General features: G+C 51.1%; 1 protein-coding gene across 6 annotated transcripts in view; it reads left to right on the top strand.

Annotated features, from left to right (window-relative positions):
• The window catches only part of CUX1 (cut like homeobox 1), a 352682-nt gene that overhangs the window by 173382 nt on the left and 153987 nt on the right, over window positions 1–25313 (top strand). For all 6 annotated transcript variants that reach the window (XM_032430822.1, XM_032430825.1, XM_032430824.1 and 3 more), the window contains exon 4: window positions 17772–17850. In XM_032430822.1, the coding sequence (XP_032286713.1) occupies window positions 17772–17850 (79 nt within the window). The remainder of the gene's footprint in view (window positions 1–17771; window positions 17851–25313) is intronic.

Here is a 25313-nt window from a genome sequence, read left to right on the forward strand (position 1 = left end):
AGTCACCCTCCCCGGTCTTTGATAAGGACAGGGGGTGGTCGTCTTATGCAAAGTGCTTTTGCAAATGTTCCTTAGACTCCGCTCCTCTTCTGACCAGCCCTTCCTGTGTGGACGCTGCCCTCCACGCCTTGTCCCCCGTGGACGTAAATGTCCATAACCATGTGCAGACACACTTTGCTACAGCCTGATCTGCGCCCCCCAGCGAGCTGCAGATGGCTTCCTGCCTGTGTCACCTGCCGCCTGGCCCACATGAGGGACCAGATCATCACTTGAAACTTGCCTCTGTACTGAAGGTCCACGCACCAGCAAGACTCAGAGCTGCGGGCAGGCCACGTGAAACCCCACATCACCTCTGGTGCTGGGTTTTGCTCTCGGCTGTCTGTTTCATTCTTCATTCAGTGAAACCCTCTGACTACGTACAGCCCTGGGCCAAATAGCAGCTAAGGATATAACCCTGGATACAGTCAGCCAAGCCCCTGCTGCCTTGAAGCCTATGTCCTGATGAAGGGAAACGTAATAAAGATGGAGTCATGTCAGATGGGGACACGCACTGTGAAGGAATTCGGACGGGAAAGCAGGTGGAGCAGGGTGGCTGCTTCTGAGACCGTTGTGGTCTGGGAGGCCTCTCCCGGGAGGTGGCGTGTGGACTGAGACCGGAGGGATGAGAGGAGTCAGACAGGCTCCAGGCTGGTGACGGAGCGTCCGGTGGGGCAGGCTGAGCGGGGACAGCGCTCCAGGTGACCGGGCACCAGAAGAAAGGCTGAGGGAATGAGGGAGGAAGGCAGGCCCTGTGCACACAGGTAGGGCCGTTTGACAGACTTTAATCAACAAAGAGATGAAACAGATTCACGGTGGGTAAATAGTCCGTGAATTCGTTAAAAGTTGCGGAGAGTTTCGAGGATGTCGTGTCGCCAGGATTGGTTGCGCTGTACGTACTTCAGTGCTCAGATCTAAAGGCCACGTCTAAATAAAGCCAGAACGTCCAAGTACTTTACTCCAGAGAACATGTCACAGGGAGTTGGAAGGACCTGGGAGCCAGCCCAGGCCCTGCCGCTCACTCTCCTGTGACCTCGGGCAGCTCCCAAGCCTCTTTCCCCCTGACTTTGCTCTTCTGTAAAATGCGTGGGTGAGTGAGAGAGTCGGCAAGGAGCCCCATAGCTCTGAAGAACAGTATGACTCGGTGGACTGATCCTTGGGTTGACCGTCATCAGCAGAACAGGAGAGCACCTTTGTCAGCAGTTAGAGCCACTCAGAAATGGAGTGAGCGCTCATCTAAGGGAGTGAGCTTCCTGTCACTGGGAGTATTCAAACAGGGGCAGAGGACCACCGTGTCAGGAGTGTGGTCTGCTCGTACCCATTCTTCTTCAAGGCCCCGTCATGCCTACACTCAGCCAGTGCTGCACTGTTGTGGGCAGGCTGGTGTCAGAGGGTTAGGCCAGACTGCTGGTTCCTCAAACTGGTCCTCGGAGGGACCAGCGGGCTGCCTGAGAATCACCCACGTGTTCCCAGAAATTCTGCTCCCCAGCTTCTCCCCGTGAGGTTCCGATTCAGCTGCCCAGGGCCGGGCCTAAGCAGCTGGAATTTGACGAAGTCCACACCCGATGCTCATGTGTAGCTGCTCATAGGAACCACTGGGCTGGGTTCCCTGCACGGGCACTTCCTCTCAAGGCCAAGTTCTGTGGCTCTGGCCAGGCGAGCACCTGACATGGGCAGGTAGGGCCCTCCGTGACGGAGCTTTAAAAGTATTTCCAGGCTTTCAATCCTTGGCTTCTGCTCTGGCCAGACTGGTCCGTTTCCTGTCCCCGAACATGCCTTGTGGTTTCCTGCCTCGGACCCTCTCCTAAAGTCTTGGCCTCCGTTTTTAGAACCTTCTGCTCTTCCTCACTTGTAAGAATCATTTTCATCCTTGAAGACCCATCTCAGCCCGAGTTTCTCCCTTTTTCCTTTGAGGCCCGCATCTTCTCTTCAACTTCATACCCTCTCCCTTGCCCTACCGCGCTGGCTCAGCAAGACCTCCTTCGCCGAATGTGTCACCCTCTCACGTCCTTCCCCGTCAGTAAGTACTCAGCAGGTGCTGTGTGCGAGGCTCCCTGCTAGGTTCCTGGGGACCCACAAGTACAGCTAAGTCTGCTTCTCCTCACAGGGGCACCAGGGCCATCTGTGAGTTGGGACCCAGTGTCCCTGACAGGTGAGTATGGAGCAGACTGGCCTTCACGAGGACCCCAACCTCACCTGCTGTCCTGACCCCTATCCTGGGGGGGGGTTGGGGGGAAGGGGGCACTTGTTTCTCAGCCCACACAGCCACCTGCAGACTCTCAGGCCTTTTCACGTGTGTGGTACCTGAGGGTGAGAGGACAGTGGTGGCACTTGCGGTGGCCGTGGTGGTGACCGTGACAGTGTTTTAATTACCTTACAGTGCCGTCCGAAGGCCCGGCGCTGTACGATGTCTTCCTGGAGGCTCCCTCCATGACGGCTCAATTAGGGGAGCGGCAGGACTGTGGTTCAGTGTTTCAGGCCAGCTTCCTAATTGAAAACACATTCTCTCTGAAGCTGCAGCTGGTTTGGTTCTGCTCATGCAGAAAAGGATATAACCTTGCCTCACATAGGAAATGAACGGTTGAGAGAGAAGCCAAATTCAATTTCAGTCAGATATGTGGAGGCTAAGCCCCTGATCTATGGAAGCAGGGGAGCGGGCCGTGTGCATGTGGAAAGGGGCGCACTCAGCGGCCCATTAATCACGGCCGCCCGCCCGGCGCGGCCGCCACCGCGTGGGCCACCGCACCCGCGCCGCGCCTCCGCCGGGGGCTGGCCGGCCGCCAAGCCCTCCAGAAGTTAACCTCTTAAAGACCCGGAGCTGCTTTCTGTTGAATAAATGTAATTTTGTGGTCAGAAATAAATGCTTGTGATGTAGCAGGAGCTTTGGAAACAACAGCGAGCCAAAGCTATTACAAATTGCTCCGTGTTGTGGAAGTCAACAGCATACATCAAAATTCCGAGCGTATGGCAAATTGATTTCGGCCCAGAGCTCTGCAGCTATTCAATAAAAGTCCTATTAAGCCATTGTATGTAATGAACAATCCAGAGCAAATCTAATATTTTCAGTGGATAATTATTTTTAACATCCTCTTGGTAACCGGCGGCGGAGGCCTTGGATGTTCTTAGCACGGACCCGCGTGCAGTGGGCCCTCCCCCGCTTTCATTTCCCTCTGCCGGAGGCCCTGAGACAGGCCCCCCGAATTCGGGGGCTCCTGCAGGGTTCGCCAGCAGACCCTGCTCCCGAAGGAGGGCTCGGACGGTTTTCCGGCACACGGCGGGTCCCCGGGAAGCGTTGGGTGAACTGAAATGAACTGAGTTGGAATGGAGAAGGGGCAGTCAGAGGGTTCTAGAAGAAGTGAGTCCCAAGCTGTGTTGGCAGAGCTGACTCAGCACCGGAGCCCCTAGAGACCGGAGGGTCACAGGAAAGGAATTCGAGGTCCCGCACGCTGAAGGGACCTGTGCAGGTGCCCGAAAGGAGCCCCAGGTCTTGCCCCCTGCACTTTGGCTCCTCGCCCGCTTGGGAAGCAGGCTCCGTGTCCGGGCACCCCTGCTCCTGGAGCCACCAGAGTGGTCTTGTCGCCAGCCGAGTGGGGGTCACCTTGGCAGAGGCCACCTGCTTAGCTGCTCCTCCACACTGTTCAGGCCAGGAGATGACCCTGGTCACACTGACTCAGGTCACACTCTATAAGGCTGTCTCCCCTTCCAGACCATAAGCTTCTGGAGGACGGGGTTTTCTCATTCATTCTTTCATTCAGTTGTTATTTACTGAACACCTACTATGTGCCGGGCTGGACCTGAACCAGACTGTGGTCTGTAGTTGTAGGTAACTAACTCACATGCTGCTTTCATGGCGCTTAATAGTTGAGCGGGATCTGTGTCCTCATGTGGCACAGTGCTGGGTGCACAGCAGGCCCTCAGTGAACTTTGGGTGCGTGGATGGGTGGGTGGGTTTTGGATGGATGAGCAAATGGATGGATGGATGGCAAGATGGAGAGTTAACACCCCCAGTGTACAAATCAAAAGCATTCTCTGTCCATAAAAAAGGCCCTGTTCTATCTGCTTACACTCCCAGAACTTTGCAGGGAATCATGTAAGACCAGGAGGCAGTTGTGATAAGAAGATAAGGGCCCAGAGTTATAAGGCCTCAGTTTGAAGCCTGACTTACCAGTGACCTTGGCTTTCACCAAGTCTGTTGACCTCTCAGTGCCTCTTTTCCCTCATACGACGAATGTGAAGGATTGGGGGAAATAGATTTGAATGACGACAAGAAGTAGTATTTGTCTCATAGTTTGTTGGTTTGGTTTTTTTTTCCCCCCGGACTAGAATCAGTCCCAGGTTGTAATAGTCACATAGTATTTATTTGAGTACTGTGGAATTTAAATTATTAGGATATTTTATTTTCTGCAGATCTCTCTTCCCTTGGAAAGACTCAATCTGGACGTTAATTAGGTTTTACTCATGATCCATCAATTTAATGCAGTAACTCCTTACGTGAAACTGACACCATGGAGCAGATGGGCAGAAGGAGGCCCATGAACGTGTGCGTGTGGCCCTGGGAGGGAGCTCGGTGACACAGTTTGATCACAGCCGAGAGCCCAGCCGAGTTCATTGCCCGCATGTGGAGTATCCCGCATTCCATCTCTCCCCTGGTCTATTTCAGACTGCGCCCCTGCTCTCTTTGCTGGCAATTATTTGCACAGCGTTTTACGTCTCTAAGTTCCCATTGCCATGATCTCCCACAGCCTTACCCACCGCCCTCTGCTAGCAACGTTATCACCAGCCACAGTGACAGGATGGAGGGGTGGCCGTGAACTTGAGGAGCAGGGTGGGTGCCCGGAGGTGAGGTCTGTGCTCTCCCTGCCCCTGCCCCCAGCTCCATGCTCTTGACTCCTGCCCTCTTGCTGTCTCTTGGTCCCACCTATCCTGGGATCTGTGGCTCCCTGGAGCCTCGTTACGCCCAGCCAAATGCCACCCAGCAGGTGCCACAGATCCCAGACTGCAGGAACCCACCCTGTCGTGACTTTTAGCCACACGCTTGGTAGCCACCTGCACGGGCGAGCCTCAAGGTCACAAGTGGCCTGAATAGGCTTCCAGGTTAGAACCCAGGTGTTTGCACTCATTCCACTCCCTGCCACGGAAGGGAGCATGACCAGCGTTTCATCCAACTACAACTTCCAGAACCTTCCAAGTTGCCAGCCATGAAGAAGGAACCTGGCGGGTGGGCCAGTGACCCCCCCACCCCAGCTCTCCTCCTCACCGGGGACCTTCTCGTTCTGCCACTGCTTGGGGCTGTTGCCAGGCCCCGTCTCCTGTCATGGTGAGGACCAAGTGGCAGAAGAATGGGGTAAGAGTCAGGTGGGGCCCACCTGGGAGCTCGCACTAGCTGAGCCCTCTAGTGGGAAAGGAGACTAACCCGGAGAGCAGGTTCTGCTAAAACATGCCGGCTCTGAGTGCTGCCCTTGGAGAGAGGAAGAAGGAGAAGGAGAACATCTCCTCAGCTCCAGGGATGTGCCGGAAGCTTCACATACATTATCTGATTTCGTTGGCACAACAGTGCAGCCCTGAGAGGTTTTATAATTTCTGTAGAGAGGAGGAAGTGGGCCTAGAGAAGTCAAGTAACTTGCTCGAAGCTACACAGCTTGCCAGCCTTAGAGCTGAGACTTGAACGCCACCGTCCGACTCTAAAGCCGGTGCTTATTCTAGAAAGCTTGCAAAGTGTCTTGAAATTGCTTCCGAAGTAGGAGAAGATGGGGAGACTGGTGAGACTTACACTTTGCCCTCCAGCATAACAAGAGGGACACCTGGCTGCTTACGGTCAGCACGCACAAGGGAAAGGATTCTTCCCTGGGGCTATCGGGGGAAGGACCTGGCACCTACCTGGGACAGAGCCGTGCTCCCCAGGGAGCTCCTCCACCTCCAGACTCGAGCCCCTTCCATCCTCAGGCCTGGAGTCCAGGAACTTGGGAGGGCAAGTCTGAGCCGGAGACCCAGGGCCTGGCATCCTCCCGGGGCCGACCTCGGAGTGGGTGTTTTCTTGAAAAGTAGTGGACACGTGCCCCTGACGTAGGAGTACGGTAGCGTCCTGCTGCGGGCACGTGGGGCCTGGAGGCCTGGCTGGGAGGACTCACGGGTGTTCACGCTGGGCACCTGTGCCGCTCCTTCCTCCTTCACACTGTCTCCTGGCTTCTGTCCTCTGTCCCCTCCGACCCAGGCCTGCGGCAGCTCCTTCCCAGGGAGGAGGCCTAGAGCTGCAGAGAAAACCAAATGGACAAACCACAGAGTTCGGAATCAGACACATCTGGATTTCACTCCTGATGTCATCTTTTACCAGCGTGGCCTTGAATGGGTTCTTCCAGCTTTTCTGTGTCTCATCTGTATTATGGAAAACATAATAGATGTTTTATCCCACAGATGCGAGATCTAGTTCTTGATCATAGCATTCTCCAGATCCTTCCATCTCCTAAATCCACTGCACCCCCAGAATTCAGCCACAGCCTTCTGGGGCCCTCACTGCACACCCATCCCATCCCTAGTTAACCTCGTCTGGCCATTTAGGGGCTGATGGCCCCAAATCTTGGCCTCTGGCCTGGGCCTCTCTCAACATCGCGCCTCCTGGGAGCTCCCCTGTGACTTCTCAAAGACTTAATACCTCCACACAACCACCCAAACACACACCTGTCTGTGTCTCCCATCTCAGGGGAGATGGCCAGCCCCCAGTCCCCCTGGCCGGAACTCTGAGGGGACCCGCATCTGCCAGTAGACCCTGGGAATTCTGCTTCCTTCACCTCACTCACTTTGGCTCCCACCTTCCCAACACAGCTTCCTCCACCTTTTTCTCCCCGCCACCCTACCCCCAGTTGCCTTCCCATCCAGTGTGATCCCTTGACTTCAGGTCACGTCCTGATTGACATCCCCAACTTCTCAGCATAAAGCTGGGCCCCTGGCCTAGCCCCTTCCTCCCCCCCCCCCCCGTCTCTCCCTCCAAGCCACTTGAGCTCTAGGCCCAGCAGGCCCCCGCACGTCCTGGATAGGCAGCACACACTCCATCTTTGCCCAGGCTCCTCTTCCCCACGCGGCCCCCGCCCTCCCACCGCGAAGGAAGCTCATCATCCTCCTCAAAACTTAACCCAAGTATGCAAAACACGAGGTGCAGAGCTGTGTCTGTAACATTCTCCCATTTGCATTCATTCATTCATTCATTCTTTTATTTTGAGAGAGAGAGATCCATCACGAGCGGGAGGGGCAGAAGCATGCCACACATGCTTGATCAATGTAGCTTTGCGGTAAGTTTTGAAATTAGTAAGTGTGAGTCCCGCACCTTTGTTTTTCTTTTTCAAGATGGTTTGGCTGTTTTGGATCCCTTGCATTTCAGTACAAATCTTAAGGATCAACTTGCCAGTTTCCGCAGCGAAGCCAGCGGAGATGTTGACAGGCATCACGCCGAATCTGTAGATCGATTTGGGACTTTTGCCATCTTAACAATATTAAGTCTCCCGATCCATGAACGTTTTAAACTCTCACTTTCAAATGGTTTATGGCTAGTGTATAGAAAGACAATTGATTTTTGTGTATTGATCTTGTATTATGCAATCTTGCTGAACACTGTATATGTTTTTATACCTCCCATTTTTTACGATATACATATATTGTCTGTTCACAAAAACCGTGTTTCAGAAACCTCAGGTAAGAAAATAAAAAGAAAAAAAAACTCAGGTAGACGTTCATCCTCCTCCACAGCCCCACTGTGATTTTCCTGTGAGGCTTGGAGGGGACGGGGGTCGGTTCTGGCCCCAGAGGATAGGATAGCACACCCACCGCCTGGCACATTATAGCCACCCCTTAAATGATTCTATTGACTGAGTGAAAGAATGAACAAACCAGTAAGCAATTCAGGCGGCCCGCATGGTCCACCTCTGAAGCCCTATGCTGTTGGCAGAGGCTTTCCCACTGGGAAGCGGTTATCTGCCTCGTAGCTTCTACCTCTTGGTTCTGGTTTTGCACTCTGGGGAGAGAGTGGATTGCTAATCCTGCTTCCCCACAGCAGCTCTTCAGATACACAGTGACAGCCAGCACGTCAGATGTGTGCGGCCAACGGTAAAGGGAGAGAGAGATGCTAGTTACTGTTTTCACGGTCTTTACAATATTTCTCACGCTGTCCTCTGCCACAGATCTCTTCTCCGTGGCCCCACATCTTTATTTCCCCTCTCATTCTTCATGGCACTATCTTCTCTGGACTTCTCTCCAGTTTTCTTCTCCTAGACATTTGGGCAAGGCAGGGGGCAAGTAGCTAAGGAATATTTCCACCGGTTTATATAAGAAGCAACTGTGTGTTGTTACCCACGTCTACGCTGCATTGCCTTCGTAACCAACCAAAACTGCCCTGTGGGATTTGTTCATCCTGCTTCGAGCCGTGTAGAGATTTCCAGTTAGCCTCGTTCTGTTCCCTGTGATGGGAAGTATGGATGTGATTCTTCCTCACTGGACTCCGTGTGCGAGTTGGAAGTTATGATGGAATGTGACCTTGAGAAAGAAAGCTGGTGGTGGCAGCTGGGCTCCCACACCTGCTCCCCGTCTCTCCTCCCTCCGCATTGCTCCAAGGGTGACCAGGCTGCTGGGAGAGGGGCTCCCTCCCCGCCGGGGTCCTCTCGTGTCTCCCACGGGGCTCATAGCAAACATGCTTTTGCCACTGTGATCTCGCTTTAGAAAATATATGCCTTCGGGTGCCTGGGTGGCTCAGTCGTTAAGCGTCTGCCTTCAGCTCAGGTCATGATCCCAGGGTCCTGGGATCGAGTCCCACATCGGGCTCCCTGCTCTGCGGGAAGCCTGCTTCTCCCTCTCCCACTCCCCCTGCTTGTGTTCCTGCTCTCGCTATGTCTCTCTCTGTCAAAAAAAATAAATAAAATCTTAAAAAAAAAAAAGAAAAGAAAAGAAAATATATGCCGTCCTTTCACGTGGCTGTGTTCAATTAAAGTTAGAACTCCAAAGCTGTGGCCACGTATGTGTCTGTTTTGGATGGGATCTTGGTCATTCTTTGTTGGCTTCCAGTGGGCCACGCGGCTCTGTGAATCATGTTTTGCTCTTGAAAGATGCAGAGTGAGACAGGGCCAGTCTCTCATCCCTGCAGCTCTTGCTGGTCCTTACCAGCCTGTAGTCCAGCAGAGCACATCGATTTGGAAATTCTGTTAATGGTCCGTGCTTATTTCTAAATCATTAGCTTGTACATTCCCGGGGCACAGGCTGGTGGGTTGTTCATGAGCGGGCTCTTGCCACCGTGGTATCTCAGATGTTGTTTAAGTGTCTCTCTGTCCCCAAGACTTGAATCAGAGGAGGACAGTGTGTGGGGCACTGGGAAGAGAATGGTGCCTTTGGATCTTCTCTAGAAAAGTTTCTGATGTTTACTTGATTCTGTACCCTCCTGATTGTACCAGCTACTGGATGTGGGAGATTCTCGTGGTTCATTTTCACAGTTCAGCAAGGAGGGAGTGATTCCCTAGACAGATGGAGAGACCGAGGTGTAAATAGTTGAAGGAACCCACCTCCAGATCATCCAGCAAGCATGCCCCAGAGCTGGCTTCAGACCCGAGTCTCTGTTCCTTCCAAGCATGCGTTCTTTCCACTGGCTGTGCGGCCCCAGGCATCGTGCTGGGGTGTCATTTTATCCTTGGTGGGGTTCTGTAGGGGTCTGGCTCTGAGCCTGGTCAGTTTCCCCGTCTGAGAAGTGGTGTTGCCAATCTGGGGGCTCCATCACCATTCACAGCAACCAAGATTTATTCTCCCCACTTTGCAGACAAGGAAACTGAGGCACAGAGGTTAAGTCATTGGCTGTGGTAGTGCACCTATGTTGGTGCTGGAGCCGGGACTCAAGACCCTGTTCTTCTGACACTGTACCCAGGCCCTTGGCCCCGGGTGGCCCTGCCCCCCCTACCACCTGTGCCTGGCGAGGCCTGGGCGGCTCCCTGGAAAGATGACCTTTGCATTTCAGAATATACTACGCTGCGTGAGCAGCAAGACCAGTGTGTTTCATATTTTTTTGGGTAATCCTTAAGTAAAAAGTCCACACTGTGGCACCCAGACCACGGCCACCCTCGGGGAGGTTCGGGGCTCACCAGTATACAAGCAGGACATCCATTGTCAAATGATAGCAGCTACGGAGTGTTCTGGGCCTCCCAGGTGCTCAGCCGAGTTATAGGCACATTCCTTCGTAATACTCACCAAAAAGCCCTTGAAGAGGTCTTATTTTCTCCATTTTAGAGACAGCATCACCTGGTTATTGCATCTTCAAACCCAAACCGCCACCACCCCCCCCCCCCCCCCCCCCCCCGCCACCACCTCCCCAGGGTTCTCTCATTCTGACGAGGAAGTTTGCTCTTCCCTAAACTAGGCCTGAGCTTGGCTTTCATGCTTCCCACTTTTCAGACTGGACTAAATGGAAGCTAGTAAAAGCCTCCTTGAAGGTCTTAATTATAGGAAACTGCCTTCTCCGCTCCGATTCTGCAAAATAACCAATGCCGCAGAATCCGGCCGTGAGTTCCAAGGAGTCCCTGAGTCCGTGCAGCCTTCTCCGCCCGGAACCTTCCCGCACTCACTCAGAGATGTTCCCAGGCAGCCTCCTGTGTTAGTTAGGACCCGGATGCTGCGGTAACGAGTGGAAGGTGCCACTGCCCTTGGCCTGCGATAGACCACAGGGTGGTGGAGAGAGGAAGCTCACGCACGTGAGTCATCATCACTTGGTGGGGGAAGTGGGCAGAGAGAGATTTACACTGAGCTTAGGTGGCAGAAGGACCGAGTGACCAGTGGTGCCTGGGGAAATCAGGAGGACACCACACAGGAGGCGTCACCTAGACTGACTCATGAAGGATTGCCCCCATGAGTTAGGGGCTGGATTCCCCCATGCCCAGGGTGAAGAGCATTCCAGGCAGAGGAACTAGTGTATAAAGACCTGGAGGCATGAAGGGGTGTGGTGTGTTGGGAGGACTGAGGCTTGGTGTGGGCAAGTGTGGTCAGTGGTGGGATTTGGTGGGAGGTGAAGTTAGTGTAAATCAAGGGCCACGTGGGGAAGGGTTCTGGGACCTCAGCCCGAGGAGTGTGGATGGTAGTCTGGGAGTGAGGAGAAGCCATTAGGGTAAAGCGGCTCCATGTTTTTTCTGGGTGCTGGGAAAGTGACCCAGGGCCCCCGTGGAGGACACATCACGCTCCGTGGCAAGGAGAAAGTACAGTTACGGAGATCTGCTGGGTACCGGCCTGCAGTTCTGCACTGGAAGTAATGGGAGGATGTCAATTAAGGCTAAAGCATCAAAGCAAGGAGAGATTATAATTCTGAAATCGATTTCTGAGGCCAGACGATTAGGACTTCTTGATTGATTGGTGGTCAAGGCTGGTGGTCAAGGAGGATTTATATATCTGTAAATATCACACTGTTCTGTCCTTTTTTCTGTCCTACACAAAGCACCGTCCAGTTCAAATTCACGCTTGTAGTCGTTCTCCCCACATTTCATTCCTCTGCAGAAAACAGGAGAGTCCTATTAAAAACTCAAGTAACAGCCTCCAAAGCCTCAAGCCCATTAATGTTCCGAGTTACAGGTGGGTGAGGGACCTTCCCAGGGAATGTCACCCTATGACAGGAGCATGCCCCTCAAAAGTTGCGGCCTCCTCTCCCCTCGCCCCCACCATGAGTGCTGATTATGGGACTGTTGGAAGCAGTTAATTCTGTTAAAAGTAGCGTGGCAGTTTGTACAAAAACTGACGCCTTGAGTGTGTAAATTCTCTTCTAACTGACCCTCTAGAAATTGACACGTAATTTACATGATATTTGTGTGATGTTTCATCTTCTAAGTATGTCACGAGTCAGTAATTATCACCAACACCGAAATCTCTCCACACTGTTAGATTTTCGGTCTCGTTCGATTCTCCAGGGCTCATAAGGCAGACATTCTGGTCATTCCCTCCTCCTAGGCATAGAAAATAAAATTCAAAGAGGCAGAGGGTACGTAGCTGGCTTAATATTTCCAAATGCTTGATGGAGCCCTGTCGTAAATCCAGTCTTCTGGTTTCAAGTCCTGTGCCCTTTCTACTTTATCAACCCATCTTCCCTTCGGCCTGCACAATATTGGTTGTCAATTCCTTATTTTTACTTTGTTCTATCTTAGCGATATAACCACCCTAGGACTTGTAACAGACAGCTTTACTAGATCGCGCAGCTGTAACAAGCAACCCCAAATCTCAGTGGCCCGTGGCAACAAAAGATTACTTCTCACGCATATGACATATTTATTGGCTGTGGGCTGAGCGTGACGGCCCTGGGACCATGTGTGGTCTTCTTTGCGAGATCCCAGTAGAATTGGCGGCTCCTATCAGGTCACGCTGGCCTCACAGCGGAAGAAAGGAGCGCAGTGGCCGAACCATGTGATCGCTTTAAATCTTAAGCTCCGGCGTGGCACGTGGCACTGTCGCTTAGGTTGCATTGGCCAAAGCAGCTCACGTGGTCACACGTGACGTCAGTGGGGCGGGAATGCCCCGCACGGAAGGTGCTGTTCCCCCACCAGTCTTGGGCAGTGGCAGCGGCGTGCAGGTGGCCAGTGATCGGCAGCGACAACTCGAGATTCCACAGGACTCCCAGAACCCCACAGCGCGGTTCTGCCGGTGTCCGCAGGGTCAGGCAGCTGCTCAAGCCCCTCACCATCTCAGGGGTCTCACTGGTGACTTCCATGAACTCGTCTCCAAACCTGGCCTCTGAGTGTGCATGCTACTGTAAGCAACTATTGATTATTGCAAATTTATGAAGTGGGGTTTGTTTGGTTTTGTTCTTTGGGGTTTTTTTGCTTACAAAGATTTTATTTTTAAGCAGTCTCTACACCTAATATGGGGCTCGAACTTAACAACCCCGAGATCAAGAATCGCACACTCCACCGACTGAGCCAGCCAGGCGCCCCCTGATTGTTTCAGATTTAGAATAAAAACTTCTTTCTCTATCAGTTTTAATTCTTAGTACAGAAAAGCCAGACTCAGCATGGTAACAGTGATGTTGCTGGGAGAGTAACCGTTGGGTCCGGGAGACTCGCAGAGCGGCCGCCCGGCTGCCAGCTGGTGGGGACACCCAGCTCGCTGCAGGGGGGCGCGTGCAGTGGGAAAAGGTGCTTCCAGTGCGCTGGCTCCAGCAAGTGGCTGTCATCACGTCAGCACAGGAACCATACTTCCCAAACAAAGAACTCTTTACATATTAAGCATTTTCATAAAGGATTAAAACCGGATCCCTTAACCATTGGCTCACTTCTGCAGGTAAAACTGGATCGATTGAGGCAAATTGTCACGCACACAGTGGAAAGGTATTAACCACCTCCTGTGTGCTATTTGGGAGGAAAGGCGGTTGGGACAGAAAGCGTAGCGTGGGCTTTCAAGGAACCCAGGGTCTCCTGAGGGAGCCTCATCTGCAGTCCTAGAACCTCGGGACAATCCTATGGCGGGATGGGAGTGTCCGACAGGCAGCAGGGAGATGGGTCAGCTGAGCCTCAAGGATCAGAGGAACATTCCAAGGAGGCGCCTTCCAGGCTGCGGGGAAATTGCTCTTGTATGCAGGGAACAGGGAGTAACTGGGCGTGGCAGGAGGTGAGGCTGATCCCTGGAGCAGAACAGGTTTTCCCCAGGGCTGGGGCCTCCAGAGCTTCCCCAGCTCCGCCCCAGTGTGGCCACCTCTGTCCTTGCCCTCACTCACGATGGCTTTAAGGGGGTGGCGATGGGAGGCAGACTCCCTACCTCAGGCTATCTTTGCGCAGGAAGTAGTCAGAGGGTCTACCCCGGATCCTGCTTCCGACCATCTATGCCTTAAGACCTAACCTCGGACCGCTTCTCAGGGCCCCCGGGCTGAGCCCTGGCTCATGGTTGCAAAGGCAGGCAGCACACACACCTGAGCACATGCTGCGGACTGGTGTGGACAGTGCAGGGTATCGTCACAGAATGCTAAAGGTGGACAGGCACGGCCCCACTTCCGGGGCTCTAACTGCATGGACACGCCCAGGAAGCCCTGTTGATGGTGATGAAGTCACTGTCAGGTAGCCGGCCCTCCCGTGAGCACCTTACCCACGTGACCTCCTCTACCCGCCCAGCCATGGGAGGTGGGCGCCGTTACCCCCTTGAACAGATAAGGCTGGCCAGCTGAGCTCCAGGGTCCCCCTTCCTCCCTCCAAGCTCAGAGCCCTCCTCTTTGAGCGTGAGTAGGTGTTCAGCAGCAGGGATTCTAGCAAAGGGTGGTCAAGGAAGCAGGTGCACGAGATAGCCAGGGGAAGCCCACCACAGGAAGCACGGAGCCGGGACGGGGAGAGCTCAGACTCCGAGGCCTGGTCTCGGCTGAGGGTGCTGACCATAGGGGCGTGAAAAGAGTGCGCGAGAATAGAAAGTCTCAGAATCCCCAGAATCCACAAATCCTTCCAGGTTTGGAAGTCTCACAAGGGGGCGGGCCGGGGACCTCAACGAGTAGAAACTCAACCACACGTGGAGTACTCATTGCCTCTCTTAAGAAACCTCGTCGTCCAATCGCTTCATGAATTAATGAAGCTCATTGGCCTGACCTTGTTCTCTCAGGACTGGCTTTGAATTCTCCTGCATTTGTGGCAAGGGGATGGGCAGGAAGGTGGCCCAGAATCGCGGTCCCTGTGTTAGCCTGTCAGAGCTGCCGTAACCAAGTACCACACACTGAGCCGCGTAAACGACATGCATTTATTTCACAGTTCTGGGGACTAGAAGGCCAAGGTCAAGGTGTGGGCAGTATCCGTTCTTTCTGAGGCTATGAGGCCGTGAGGGAGAATGTGTCCTAGGCCTTTCTCCTGGCTTCCAGTGGTTTGTTAGTGTTTCAGAGTTTGTAGATGTTCCACCCCAGTCTCTGCCTTCGTGTTCACACGGGCTCCTCCCTGGGGGTTTGACTGTGTCTGTGTCCAGAGTTTCCCTTTTTATAAGGACAGAGTCATATTGGATCAGGACCCACTCTAATAACCTCATCTTAACTTGCTCACCTGCAAAGGCCTTATTTGCAAATAAGGTCACATTGATAGGTGTTGGGTACCAGGATTTCAACCTCTTTTGAGGGGACACAGTTCAACCCATAACAGTCCCCAAGAGTGCTGTGTAAATTACCAACCCCCATGTCCCCCTCCCCATCAGCAACCCCCGCGGGAGAGACAGGTTCCTTCCAGATCCCATCCTTTGTCCACCACGGAGGCAGCTACGCTTTGTACACTTGGTCGGGAATACCTGGAAAGCCAGGGACCCTCCCGACGCGGGTCGTGAACTGAGTAGAGAAGCTTCTGTCCGTGTCAAGAGACACAAGGAGCAGCCAAGGCGTCTACCCTGTTTCTTGGGCAGAAGCTCTGCTCCCCATGAGCACGTTGCTCTCCAGAGGGAACAGAAAGACCCAGAGCATAGGGAGTGTGCCAGACATCTGAAGGTAACTCCATATCCACTCTTACTCAAAACATCTACATATGGGGTGTTTAGATGCAGATGAAATAATACCATTAAGACATTTTCCAAATTTTGCAATAGATACTGGAGAAGATTTACCCATTATGATAGCACAATCCAAAATTTGACATGTGGTTTAATTTCAGATACACACATTTCTAACAGCTTTATTGTGATATAATTCACATACCATATAATTCACCCATTTAAAGTCTGTAGCCCATTGATTTTCAGTATAGTCACAAAGTTGTGCGACCATTAACACAATCAACTGTGGAACGTCTTGTCACCCCAAAAAGCAACCCTGCACCCCTAAGCTATCCTCCTCCAAACCCCCATCCTCTCCAGCCCCAGACAACCACTAACCTACTTCCTGTCTCTGAAGTTTGCCTATGTGACTACATTTCATTCAACTCTGTATTTTTTTTAATTAGGAAAAAAAAATTGAAGGGAATTAGAAACCAGACAGAGGATGACTTCTACTGGAGAGTGGAAGAATTAGAATTTTTATTTTCCTCTCTCTCTCTCTCTTTTTTTTTTTTTTTTTAATTTCTCTAATTCTACAATGAGCCTGAGTTGCTAATACTCGGGGCGGGGGGACCATCTTATTGTAAAAATAAAGAACTGTCTTGTCATTTTTAAGTCATCCTTGTGGATTATTCCAAACACTTCCTCAGCACCTAAAAAAAAAAAAATCACAGTTTTATTTTATGGGAAGAAAATACATCCGAGTTCCAAACAACTGACTTCAAATGGGAATTTTGGAGCACAACTGGCTAGAAACTGGAAATGCTGGTTAGCTCTGCATTGGATTTCCTGAGACCTGTCCCCCGCCAGCCCTTGGGTCCCATTCCGCAGCGTCTTCCTATCCTTCATCAGGTGGCCTCTCTCGGCCCTGAACAAATTGTTGGTTGGCTCCTGCGAGGGACCCTATAATTAAGCCACATCCTTTTGCCTCTTTAATAACACTGGAGACAGAGAGTATAATTCTGTGAGGGGACAGAAGGAATATGTAATTTAGTGTCCTTTTCCTGAGCCAATATGAGCTTGGTGCGTGTAGCATCTTGCATGCTTCAGGTGTAAAAAGTGATCTGATGTCTCAACAAGTGTGTTATGTGAGCAAAATACGTACCAAGTTCATCCAGCAATCAGGGGCTCTTTGGATGTGTGTCCGGCATACTTGGGAGTTTCACGTGTCCCCTTTTGTTGATGAAGAGACTTTACACTAGCCCGGCTGGGTGAGTTCACGAGACACATCGATCCTGGCCACCGTCACTAGCCTGGTGCCTAAGCTAGAAAACCTGGGTGCCATCCTTGATTTGCGTCAATCTTCTGTGCCTCCTATCAACTCAGTTTGACCCCCTTCTCCCCACTTGGCCTCTTTTCCTCCATCTCTACTGCCCTACACATTGCTCACTGTGTGGGGGCAAAAGCCCCTGAATGTCACCTCCTGTGTACACTGTGGGCCCTTCGTGGTCTGAGCCCTGCTCACCTGCCTGGTCTCATCAGCCAAGCATCCCCGTTCCCAGCCCAGCAGACCCCCATGTTCCCTGGTGTGTTGTGACAGCCCCATCTGTGGGTTCTTAATCTGGATCCCGTGGACAGAACACAAGAGGACCTGTGAGTGTCCTTAAGTAGAGCACATCACCGTGCATGCATGTGTTTTTAGGGGGAGGGTCCTTGGCTTTCATCAAATTCTTCACCAGGATCTGTGAACCCCCAGATTGAAGAGCGTTGCTCTGGGTGTTTGAACATGCTCCTCCCCTTTAGGCAATGCCTCTCCTTCCCACCTGGTGAACTACTCTTGCAGTCTCTGCTCAAATGTCACCCACTTGCCTGCTTGGTGGCCCTTTCTCGGTGTCCCCGTGGCTCTGTCTTTCCCAACTGGGATTTAATCCCTTGTTTGCATACCTGTTTCCCCTACTGGACCACGGCTCCTGGGGCTAGGAGCTCTCGCTCTGCCCCCTGCCTCTAACACACTGTCTGGCACACGGCCAACTCTTAGTAAATGCTTGCACAGGAAGGACAGGGACTGTTCTCTCAGCTGGGCAGTGGGACCGAGTGTTGCAAATGGCTGCACAGCACTGCTCCTGCCTCGTTACCCTCACCAGCGGGGCCCACGTGGACTGGTGCCCCTTTGTGCGTTTTTAGCCATTTACCCCGAGAGGAAGGAACCAGACTTCTGTTTGCCGTGGGAACTCACTAGATGTGTGATGATTTCTCAATTACCTCTTGACAAATTTTGAGCTCTTTGTTTTTCTTTTCCTTCTTGTATTGCTTTTCAGATTGATGCACTGAGTAAAAGAAGCAAAGAAGCTGAGGCAGCCTTCTTGAATGTCTACAAAAGATTGATCGATGTTCCAGGTAAGCCCATGCACTTACAGAGGCCACCAGTGGGTGTTGTGTGGTGGTGCGTTGGTGGGTCTTGGGCTTATTCTTCTCAGCTTCCCTAAGGGAATTATACCAGCAGCTCCCCAGGAAACTGGGAATTCTGGGAATATGGATTCTCCAAAACCCAGACTTTGGGTGGGTATGCAAATCAGATGTGTATTTGCTGAAGTTAATCATATAACTTCTACTTGATGCCTTTGTAAATGCAAAAACCCAAATCTGTGGGGCTACCTTTAGCTTCGGTATAAAGAGGGAAGAAATAGAACCCATGTGTGTGCCATGCAGACATGGTGAATGTTCTTCCCGGCCATTGGAATTGCTCACTTGCTCTTAGTAATGCTCTGAACATTACTGGTATTACTAGAGCGGCTTTTAACAAAGCAGAGCAGAAACAGATCTCCTTGGTGTCTGTACGTGTGTTCCAGTTCAGGTTCACTAGGCTCTGCTGTCCCCTCTGGGAGTGGGAGTTAATGGAGGCCAAACCAAGCGAGGGGTGGTGGAAAGCACTCTGGACACTTTGGACATAGAGGAGGGAGATACAGATTCTCCTGCCAGGGCCTATTGTGAGGTCTTGGTCACATCCTTTTCTTCTCTGGACCTCAGCTTTCTCATCTGGGAAATGGAATAAGGGGAACAGCCTAGTGATGAGAATGGTTTTCTTTCTTCTAACTTTTTGCTGTCTTGGGAGCATATCCAGCCCGTAGTTCCAAATTCTGGCCCTTTGATTTACTGTAAGAGTTTGTATCCACCTAGGGTTCCCCAAACACCCTGGGCAAGGCTCATGAGCAGGATTCTTCACAGAAACTGGATCATTTGATGCCTGACATGCATTGTTTCTCAGGAATCGGCAGCTTGGTGGGCCTGCTCGCATTTTCTTCTGCAAGTTTTGTGTGGGTGACTTAGTTGAAAGGGGACAGGCTTGTTTTGTCTTTGCCAAAGACCCAGAGAGTCTTTAGCTGCTGTTTTCTAAATAACCTACACTCTCAAGTCCATTTGTATCTGGGTCTTCCCTTAGTGAAGTTTCTCGGCCGGGCAGTCACTTTAACAAGTTACTGGCTTTCTCTTTCTGCAGTTATACTCCATCTTAATTTCCCATAGAAAAAGAAGAGACGGTTTTTAAATCAACACTCCTCTTTGCCTGAGCAGGCTTCATTCATAGACCTATAATTTTTATAGAATTTTGATCATAACATGGATAGGTATTTATATTCTGCTTTTGTTGCTTAATATTATACCATCGGCATTTTTCCCATATTGGTGATATTCTTCATAGTTCTCATTTTTGGCTGGAGAATTCAAGTTTGCCGTTTCAATTTAAGGTGGTAGGAGCAAATGATGTTTGATATTTCCTGTTAGAGTAAAAAGTCAATCAGAGTACATCTGCATGCCCCATAGATCACTTTTACTTACCTCCTAGGTATTTCTTTCTTGCAAATGCTGTGGTCTGACAAATCTAAGTTCCTTGAAAAGCAGGAATGGACCTTGGAGCACTCTGCCTGGGTTTTGAAGTCTGCTTATTGCTCAGATGAAGTAATCCTGCGGCTGAGCCTTACAGGAAGGGCCTGGTCAATAGCATTGCATTTACTGACAGTCAGGCAGTTAGGAGGTGTCAGGATGCCTTAACTGTCTGTGTGCTTCAGGCCACGATCCAGCTGAACCCAGAAACATTCGGGGGGGGGCGCTGTTAAGTTCTAGTTGTAAGAAACAGCAACTTAAACTACGTCAGAAAAGTCAAGGCAGCTCTTGGGAATAATGGGATGGGTATTTCGGCTATTTGTCATATGGCCCAGCTCCAGGAACCCAGGAAGAGCCGACCAGCTGGCTCCAGGAAGAGGTGGAGACAAAGCCCCACCAACTAAGGAGGCTGGCCCAGAAATCTGACAGAACCAATCCCCACTGTCCCCTATCCATACATTTTTTTTTAATAAAGATTTTATTTATTTATTTGAGAGAGAAAGAGAGAGAGTGAATTAGCAGGGGGAGGAGCAAAGAGGGAGAAAGAATGTCAGGCAGACTCCACGTTGAGCGTAGAGCCTGACGGGGGGCTTGATCTCATGACCCTGAGATCATGACCTAAGCTGAAACCAAGAGTCGCAAGTTCCAGAGACTGAGCTACCCAGGTGCGCCCCCTCTCCCCACCTCTCCACCCCAATCCGGAAATTTTGTGTCTTTCCTTGTTTCTCACCTCGTGGTCCTACTGGGATGAAAGCTCCCTGAGGACAGCTTTGCTTTATCACTCTGTGCCCAGGACTTGGAGCAGGGCCTGGTGTACCGCAGCCGTGATACGTTGCATGCCCCGAGGGGTTGCATCATCCCAGAGCCACCCCGGAGTCCTCAGAAGCAGAACTCACCAAGGGGCACACTAGTGGCTCTTAAAGCTCCATCCCGGCTCAGTTCTGACTCCTCCGATTGTCAGCTTGCATATCCACTAGCTCCTGGGCATACCCACTGGGATGACAGATGGGCACCCCAAAACCACCCAGCGTGTCCGGAGCAGAGCGGCTCCTTCTTGCATTGCCTCTCTCAGCGAGCAGCACCACCTTCAACCCCGCTGCTCACACCACAGAGCGGGGTCACCACGTCCTGGCCATTCTGCCTCCAGAATGTTCTTGATTCCATCCGCTTCTCTCCATCCCTGCTTCTGCTCTCCACTTCATAATTCAGGCCACTCCCCTCATGTCTACAGTATCTGGAATCGAGTCTCCATGCTTGTGGGAATGGGTTATTCTTCACCTGCAGGCAGGCCAGGCCCCCTCTCAGCTGATACCTTACTCCTCCAGATGAACTTGAGACACTCCTACGTAACCTCCCAGGTCTGCTTAGCCCTTCACACACACACACACACACACACCCACTCCCAGCACCCTGTGTTTGCCTCTGTTATAACTATTGGTACTCTGCTATTTTCCCTTCTGGCCCGGCAGGGAGACGGGCAATGTGGTCTTGTCCCTCCTCATTTTCCTAGTGTCTCCCCCAATGCCTGCTCCATAGCAGAAACTCCATAAATACTGGTTGAATGAATAAATTAAAGGATCGCATTATTTCTTCAGCATGCTTTCTGAGGTTGTGCAGTATTAATTGTTCATATTGGACCATGCTCCCGAGATGGACACTGGCACCAGGGAGAGCACTCTGGAGGGAGAAGAAACTTTGAAGCCCTGGCTCCTTCCTCTTGTTCATCTTCCACATCCCAAATCCCAAATAATGGTATTTCCCTGCGCCAAAGCGCCTTTGTATTAAAGACACTGAATAAACATTTAGATATATAATCGTCCTGATGAGTCACCCCAAACAGATAAAATAGTTAAGACCCCCATATTTACCTTCTTCCTCATTTGCCACTAGATTGTTCTTCACTCTGTGGTCCATTTTGAGAGTATTTTAAGATGCTTTTTATCGGAAATACACTGCTTACTTCGGCCAAAGCACACTCTCTTTCCGCACTGTTGCAACCCCTCCCTCCCAGGGGTTAGTTGGTAAGCGCCTCAGAAGCTGTCCCCTCCCTGGGTCCCCAGAACCATGTTGAGCCCCAGGGGTGGAGTTGGGAGTGAATCAGCCAGATGACTTCTTGTTTTCATGGACTTCAGAGGGTGGTGGGAATGTGGGCATTAAAAGTAATCACACACGTAGTAATTAAAGTGTAGGTATGACAAGTATTTTGGAGACAGTGCCCATTGGGCATGAGAGTGTAGATCAGAAAGGGCTGGGCCGGGTCCCAGGCAGCCGCCCTGGGCAGTGACAAGAGGGGCCAAGTACGATGTCATCTAAACCGAAACACTGTCAAGGGGGCACTGCTAATAGTTATGCCCGAGTAAGGGGTGCACACCCGTGTGGTTACCTAGCTGCAAAGGCAGGCAGGGGCCTGGTAGGTTATGTGAAGGATTCTGGACTTCATCTAACAGACAAAAACTAGGGATGGCTTGTAAGCAGGGAAATGACACTATCCTATGGGCGTAATAAAAATGTCATCCTGGGGTGCCTGGGTGGCTCAGTCAGTTAAGCGTCTGCCTTTGGCTCAGGTCATGATCCCAAGGTCCTGGGATCGAGTCCTGCATCGGGCTCCCTGCTCAGCGGGAAGCCTTCTTCTCCCTCTCCCTCTGCCCGCTGCTCCCCCTGCTTATGCTCATTCTCTCTGTCTCTGTCAAATAAATAAATAAAATCTTAAAAAAAAAAGTCATCCTGACTACAGTTGGGACAACAGATTAGAAAGATGTCCCAAGGGGACATGGGGAGGGAGAGTTGAGGTCACTCAGTTTCGGGTGGCGGGAGTAAAATTAGAGGGAAATGGACGGATTTCAGCTGCATGAAGGAGGTAGGGTAGATGATTGAGGAAGGTGACCGGGACAGCCCTCGCCAGGACACGGTGAGAGCAGCGTCACTTCCTTCAGGGCTTACTTACATGATTCCCTCTGGTTTGTTAATTAAAAGGAAGACCAATAGGGGCGCCTGGGTGTCTCAGTCAGTTAAGCGTCTGACTCTTGGTTTTGGTCAGGTCATGATCTTGGGGTTGTGAGATCAGCATCGGACTCCACGCTCAGCGGAGAGTCTGCTTGAGATTCTCTCTCCCTCTGCCCCCCCCACCCTCTTTCTCTCTAAAATAAATAAATCCATCTTAAAAGCAAGACCAACAGACAGTTTGGAGGATTAACCTGTCTTCCTGATTTCTAGTATCTTGTCTCATCGTTGTTCTAATTGAAAATGGCCTTTGCCTTTATTGTCAATGTCATGGAGGCAGGAGAGCGGTTTTACATTTCGATTCATAAATAAGTTAGGATTTTACTACGTTAGTCAAGATGGCTTCATCTGTCAGTTTCATCATGGACAGATTTTTTTATCCTAATGTTTATGGTCAACCTATAGGGGTAGCTTCAACTTGGACATATTTAAGTTTTTCTATTTTAATGTACCTCTGGTTGAGATTTATATTTACTACTTGCTGATGATGAGCCCCATGAACAAGAGCATCACAGTCATCTGCCAACAACATGACTTGGTAAGGACACCTGGGCGAGGCCCCTCCAGAGGGGGAGTCCCTCTGCGGCCGGCTCCCCCAGGAGGCCAGCATCCTTCTGCATGGGCATCTGTATTTGTGGGTGAGAGCCACGTTCAGTGAATATCCGTCAACAGCAGTGATCCTGAGTGTGTAAGAAAAGGTTCGAGGTGTGCTGTTTAACAGGTCCTATAACACATTCCCTCGGCCAGCACTTTCTGGCGGTGTGTTTTGTGCCAGGCCCTAGAGCACCTAAGGTACAAATGGGATTGAGCCAGGCCTTGCCAGCCCCTGGGTGGTTCCTTTTTGCGTGGTGGGAGACTACACAGCCTTTGAGAAAATATCCCCACAGTTAAACAGGCAGCCTCCATCCCTAACTGCAGTGAAAGGAGAAATAAATGGCCCCGCTCTTAAAGTGTGATCCTCTCCGATAGCTGGAAATATTCTAGAATGACCTCTTAAAAAGGCTCTTGCAGAGCTGGAATGTTACTGTATTCTGAGCAGAATTATGATGGTATGCATAATCTGCCAGGAATTAACCTTGCGTGGGTGACTTGCTCTTGCTTCTTGATACTTTTCGGATTTTTTTTTTTTTTTTACAATGAGCATGTATTTATCTGTACAATGGGGGGGAGCATAAATCAGGAAAATAATCATGATCTTCGTTTCTGAATAGCCCTTATTAATGGATTACAGATCAGAATTGAAGCACTAGTCAGTTGAGTATTTGTGAGACACTTACCAATTTGTGTAAAACACAACTGTGTCTTTCTGTCTCAGAAACATCTTGGTCACAGTGTGTTTTTTTTTTTTTGAAGTTTAAAAAGGGGAAAAAGAGAGGGGGGGTGGAGCTCCCACCTGTGCACAGGGGGCTACAGAGCCTCTCTGCTTTGGGTATAGATTCATCGGAAGAGCCTCTCTCTGCAAGCTTCCATCGCCGCCTTGCCTCGGTCCGCGGCCCCCCAACAGAGAGAATTATCTTTCACTCCTTGCTAAGATGTGGTTTAGGTCCTACAGATACAAACCCTTCAAACACAAAGGCAGTGCCTGGAAGGGTTTATTTTAAGATTTAAATCTGAGGAAGCACATTACCAGTGATATAAAATATTCATTGACTCATGAAACAGTGCTAGAACTCCATGTTTCACGACCGCCCGCCCTCCCTTTATTTCCGTGGAATAACTGACCTGCAGGTGTATGTAAGTCGAGGTGTTAGTTTGCAGAAGTCTTGAAGGAGAGCTAGGTGAAGAGAGGCCACTCCGTTTTCAGAACCTGCTCGAGAATGCCCCTGCTCCCTTGAAAATGCCCCTGCTCCCCTCCGGGAGGTTGTAATTTGCATTTGGGAAAACCTGCCCTGGTAAATATACCAGCCGCCTAGCATTTGAGGATCCAGAAATAAAGTAGAACGTCATCATTTTTGAGAACTGCTTTTTAATGCTCCTCCATAAGAAGACAATAATCATCTGGGCCTTTGTGCCCGACATGCCTGTTTCCAGTGAGGACACACCATCACTTAAAACTGGAAAATATTGTTACGTCTGTTCTTCCTCCTTCCCTGCCTGTCCCCGACTCAAGGATCCCAATAGCAAGACTCCTGGAAAAAAAAAAAAAACGAAATCTGAGGATTTAGTTAGAAACAGCCCTTGCTTCTCGTACCAAGGTTGTAAAGGACACACTCCTTGGTGGCATTTTTTTAAGACTGTAGGGATGTGGCCGCTCCAGCCTGATCCTGTGGGGCTACTCCAGTCCGTGTATTCTAGATCTCCTGGTGTTGGCTGCCAGGCTGGTGCCCCGGCCCCTCCAGAGAGAACTCTGTAACCTCAGGATCCCCTTTGCACATTTTCAGTTTACCTTCATAAAACATTTTCATTCACACGTAAGAATCAGCCACCAACCAGCACCCTGATGGGACAGAAGAGGAACTGGGGCCAAGCTAGGAAGGCTGTGGGTTGCAGATGCCCTCCTGTCTCTCCGCTGGGCCAGAGCTGATCCCGAAGCAGCTTGGGGACTGGAGGCCAAGGGACAGTCACACTCTGCCCAGCGCTGGGGTCACTGTAAACCAGACAGGGAGGTAGCTTCTCTACCCTCCTTGCCCAGCTTCAAGCAAATTTGGGGCCCGATGAGCCTCTGTGTTTTGCACACCGGGAATTAGCTACATTTTAAAGAAAGGCAAACGTGACAAGATGGGCAGCTAAGCTCTGGACGCCACTTTTGGGTGTTGCCTCTCCTCCTCTGGGCTCTCCCTGCCGATCTCCTTCCTGGTCCCTGGACCCAGTGCAGGAACTCACCCACCGGGACTTGGGGATCCTGGGTTCGCTTGCGTGGGGAGGTGTGTCACCTCTTCCCCCCTTTGCCGTAACCGGGGTGGTCCTGGCACACTTGATATCTAGACAGCTTTTCATCAGTTGCTCATCAGCATGCTAATTGCTGTATGACTAATTATGCC

Source organism: Phoca vitulina, unplaced genomic scaffold (genome assembly GCF_004348235.1).
Source record: "Phoca vitulina isolate PV1807 unplaced genomic scaffold, GSC_HSeal_1.0 scaffold45, whole genome shotgun sequence".
Taxonomy (NCBI): Eukaryota; Metazoa; Chordata; class Mammalia; order Carnivora; family Phocidae; genus Phoca; species Phoca vitulina.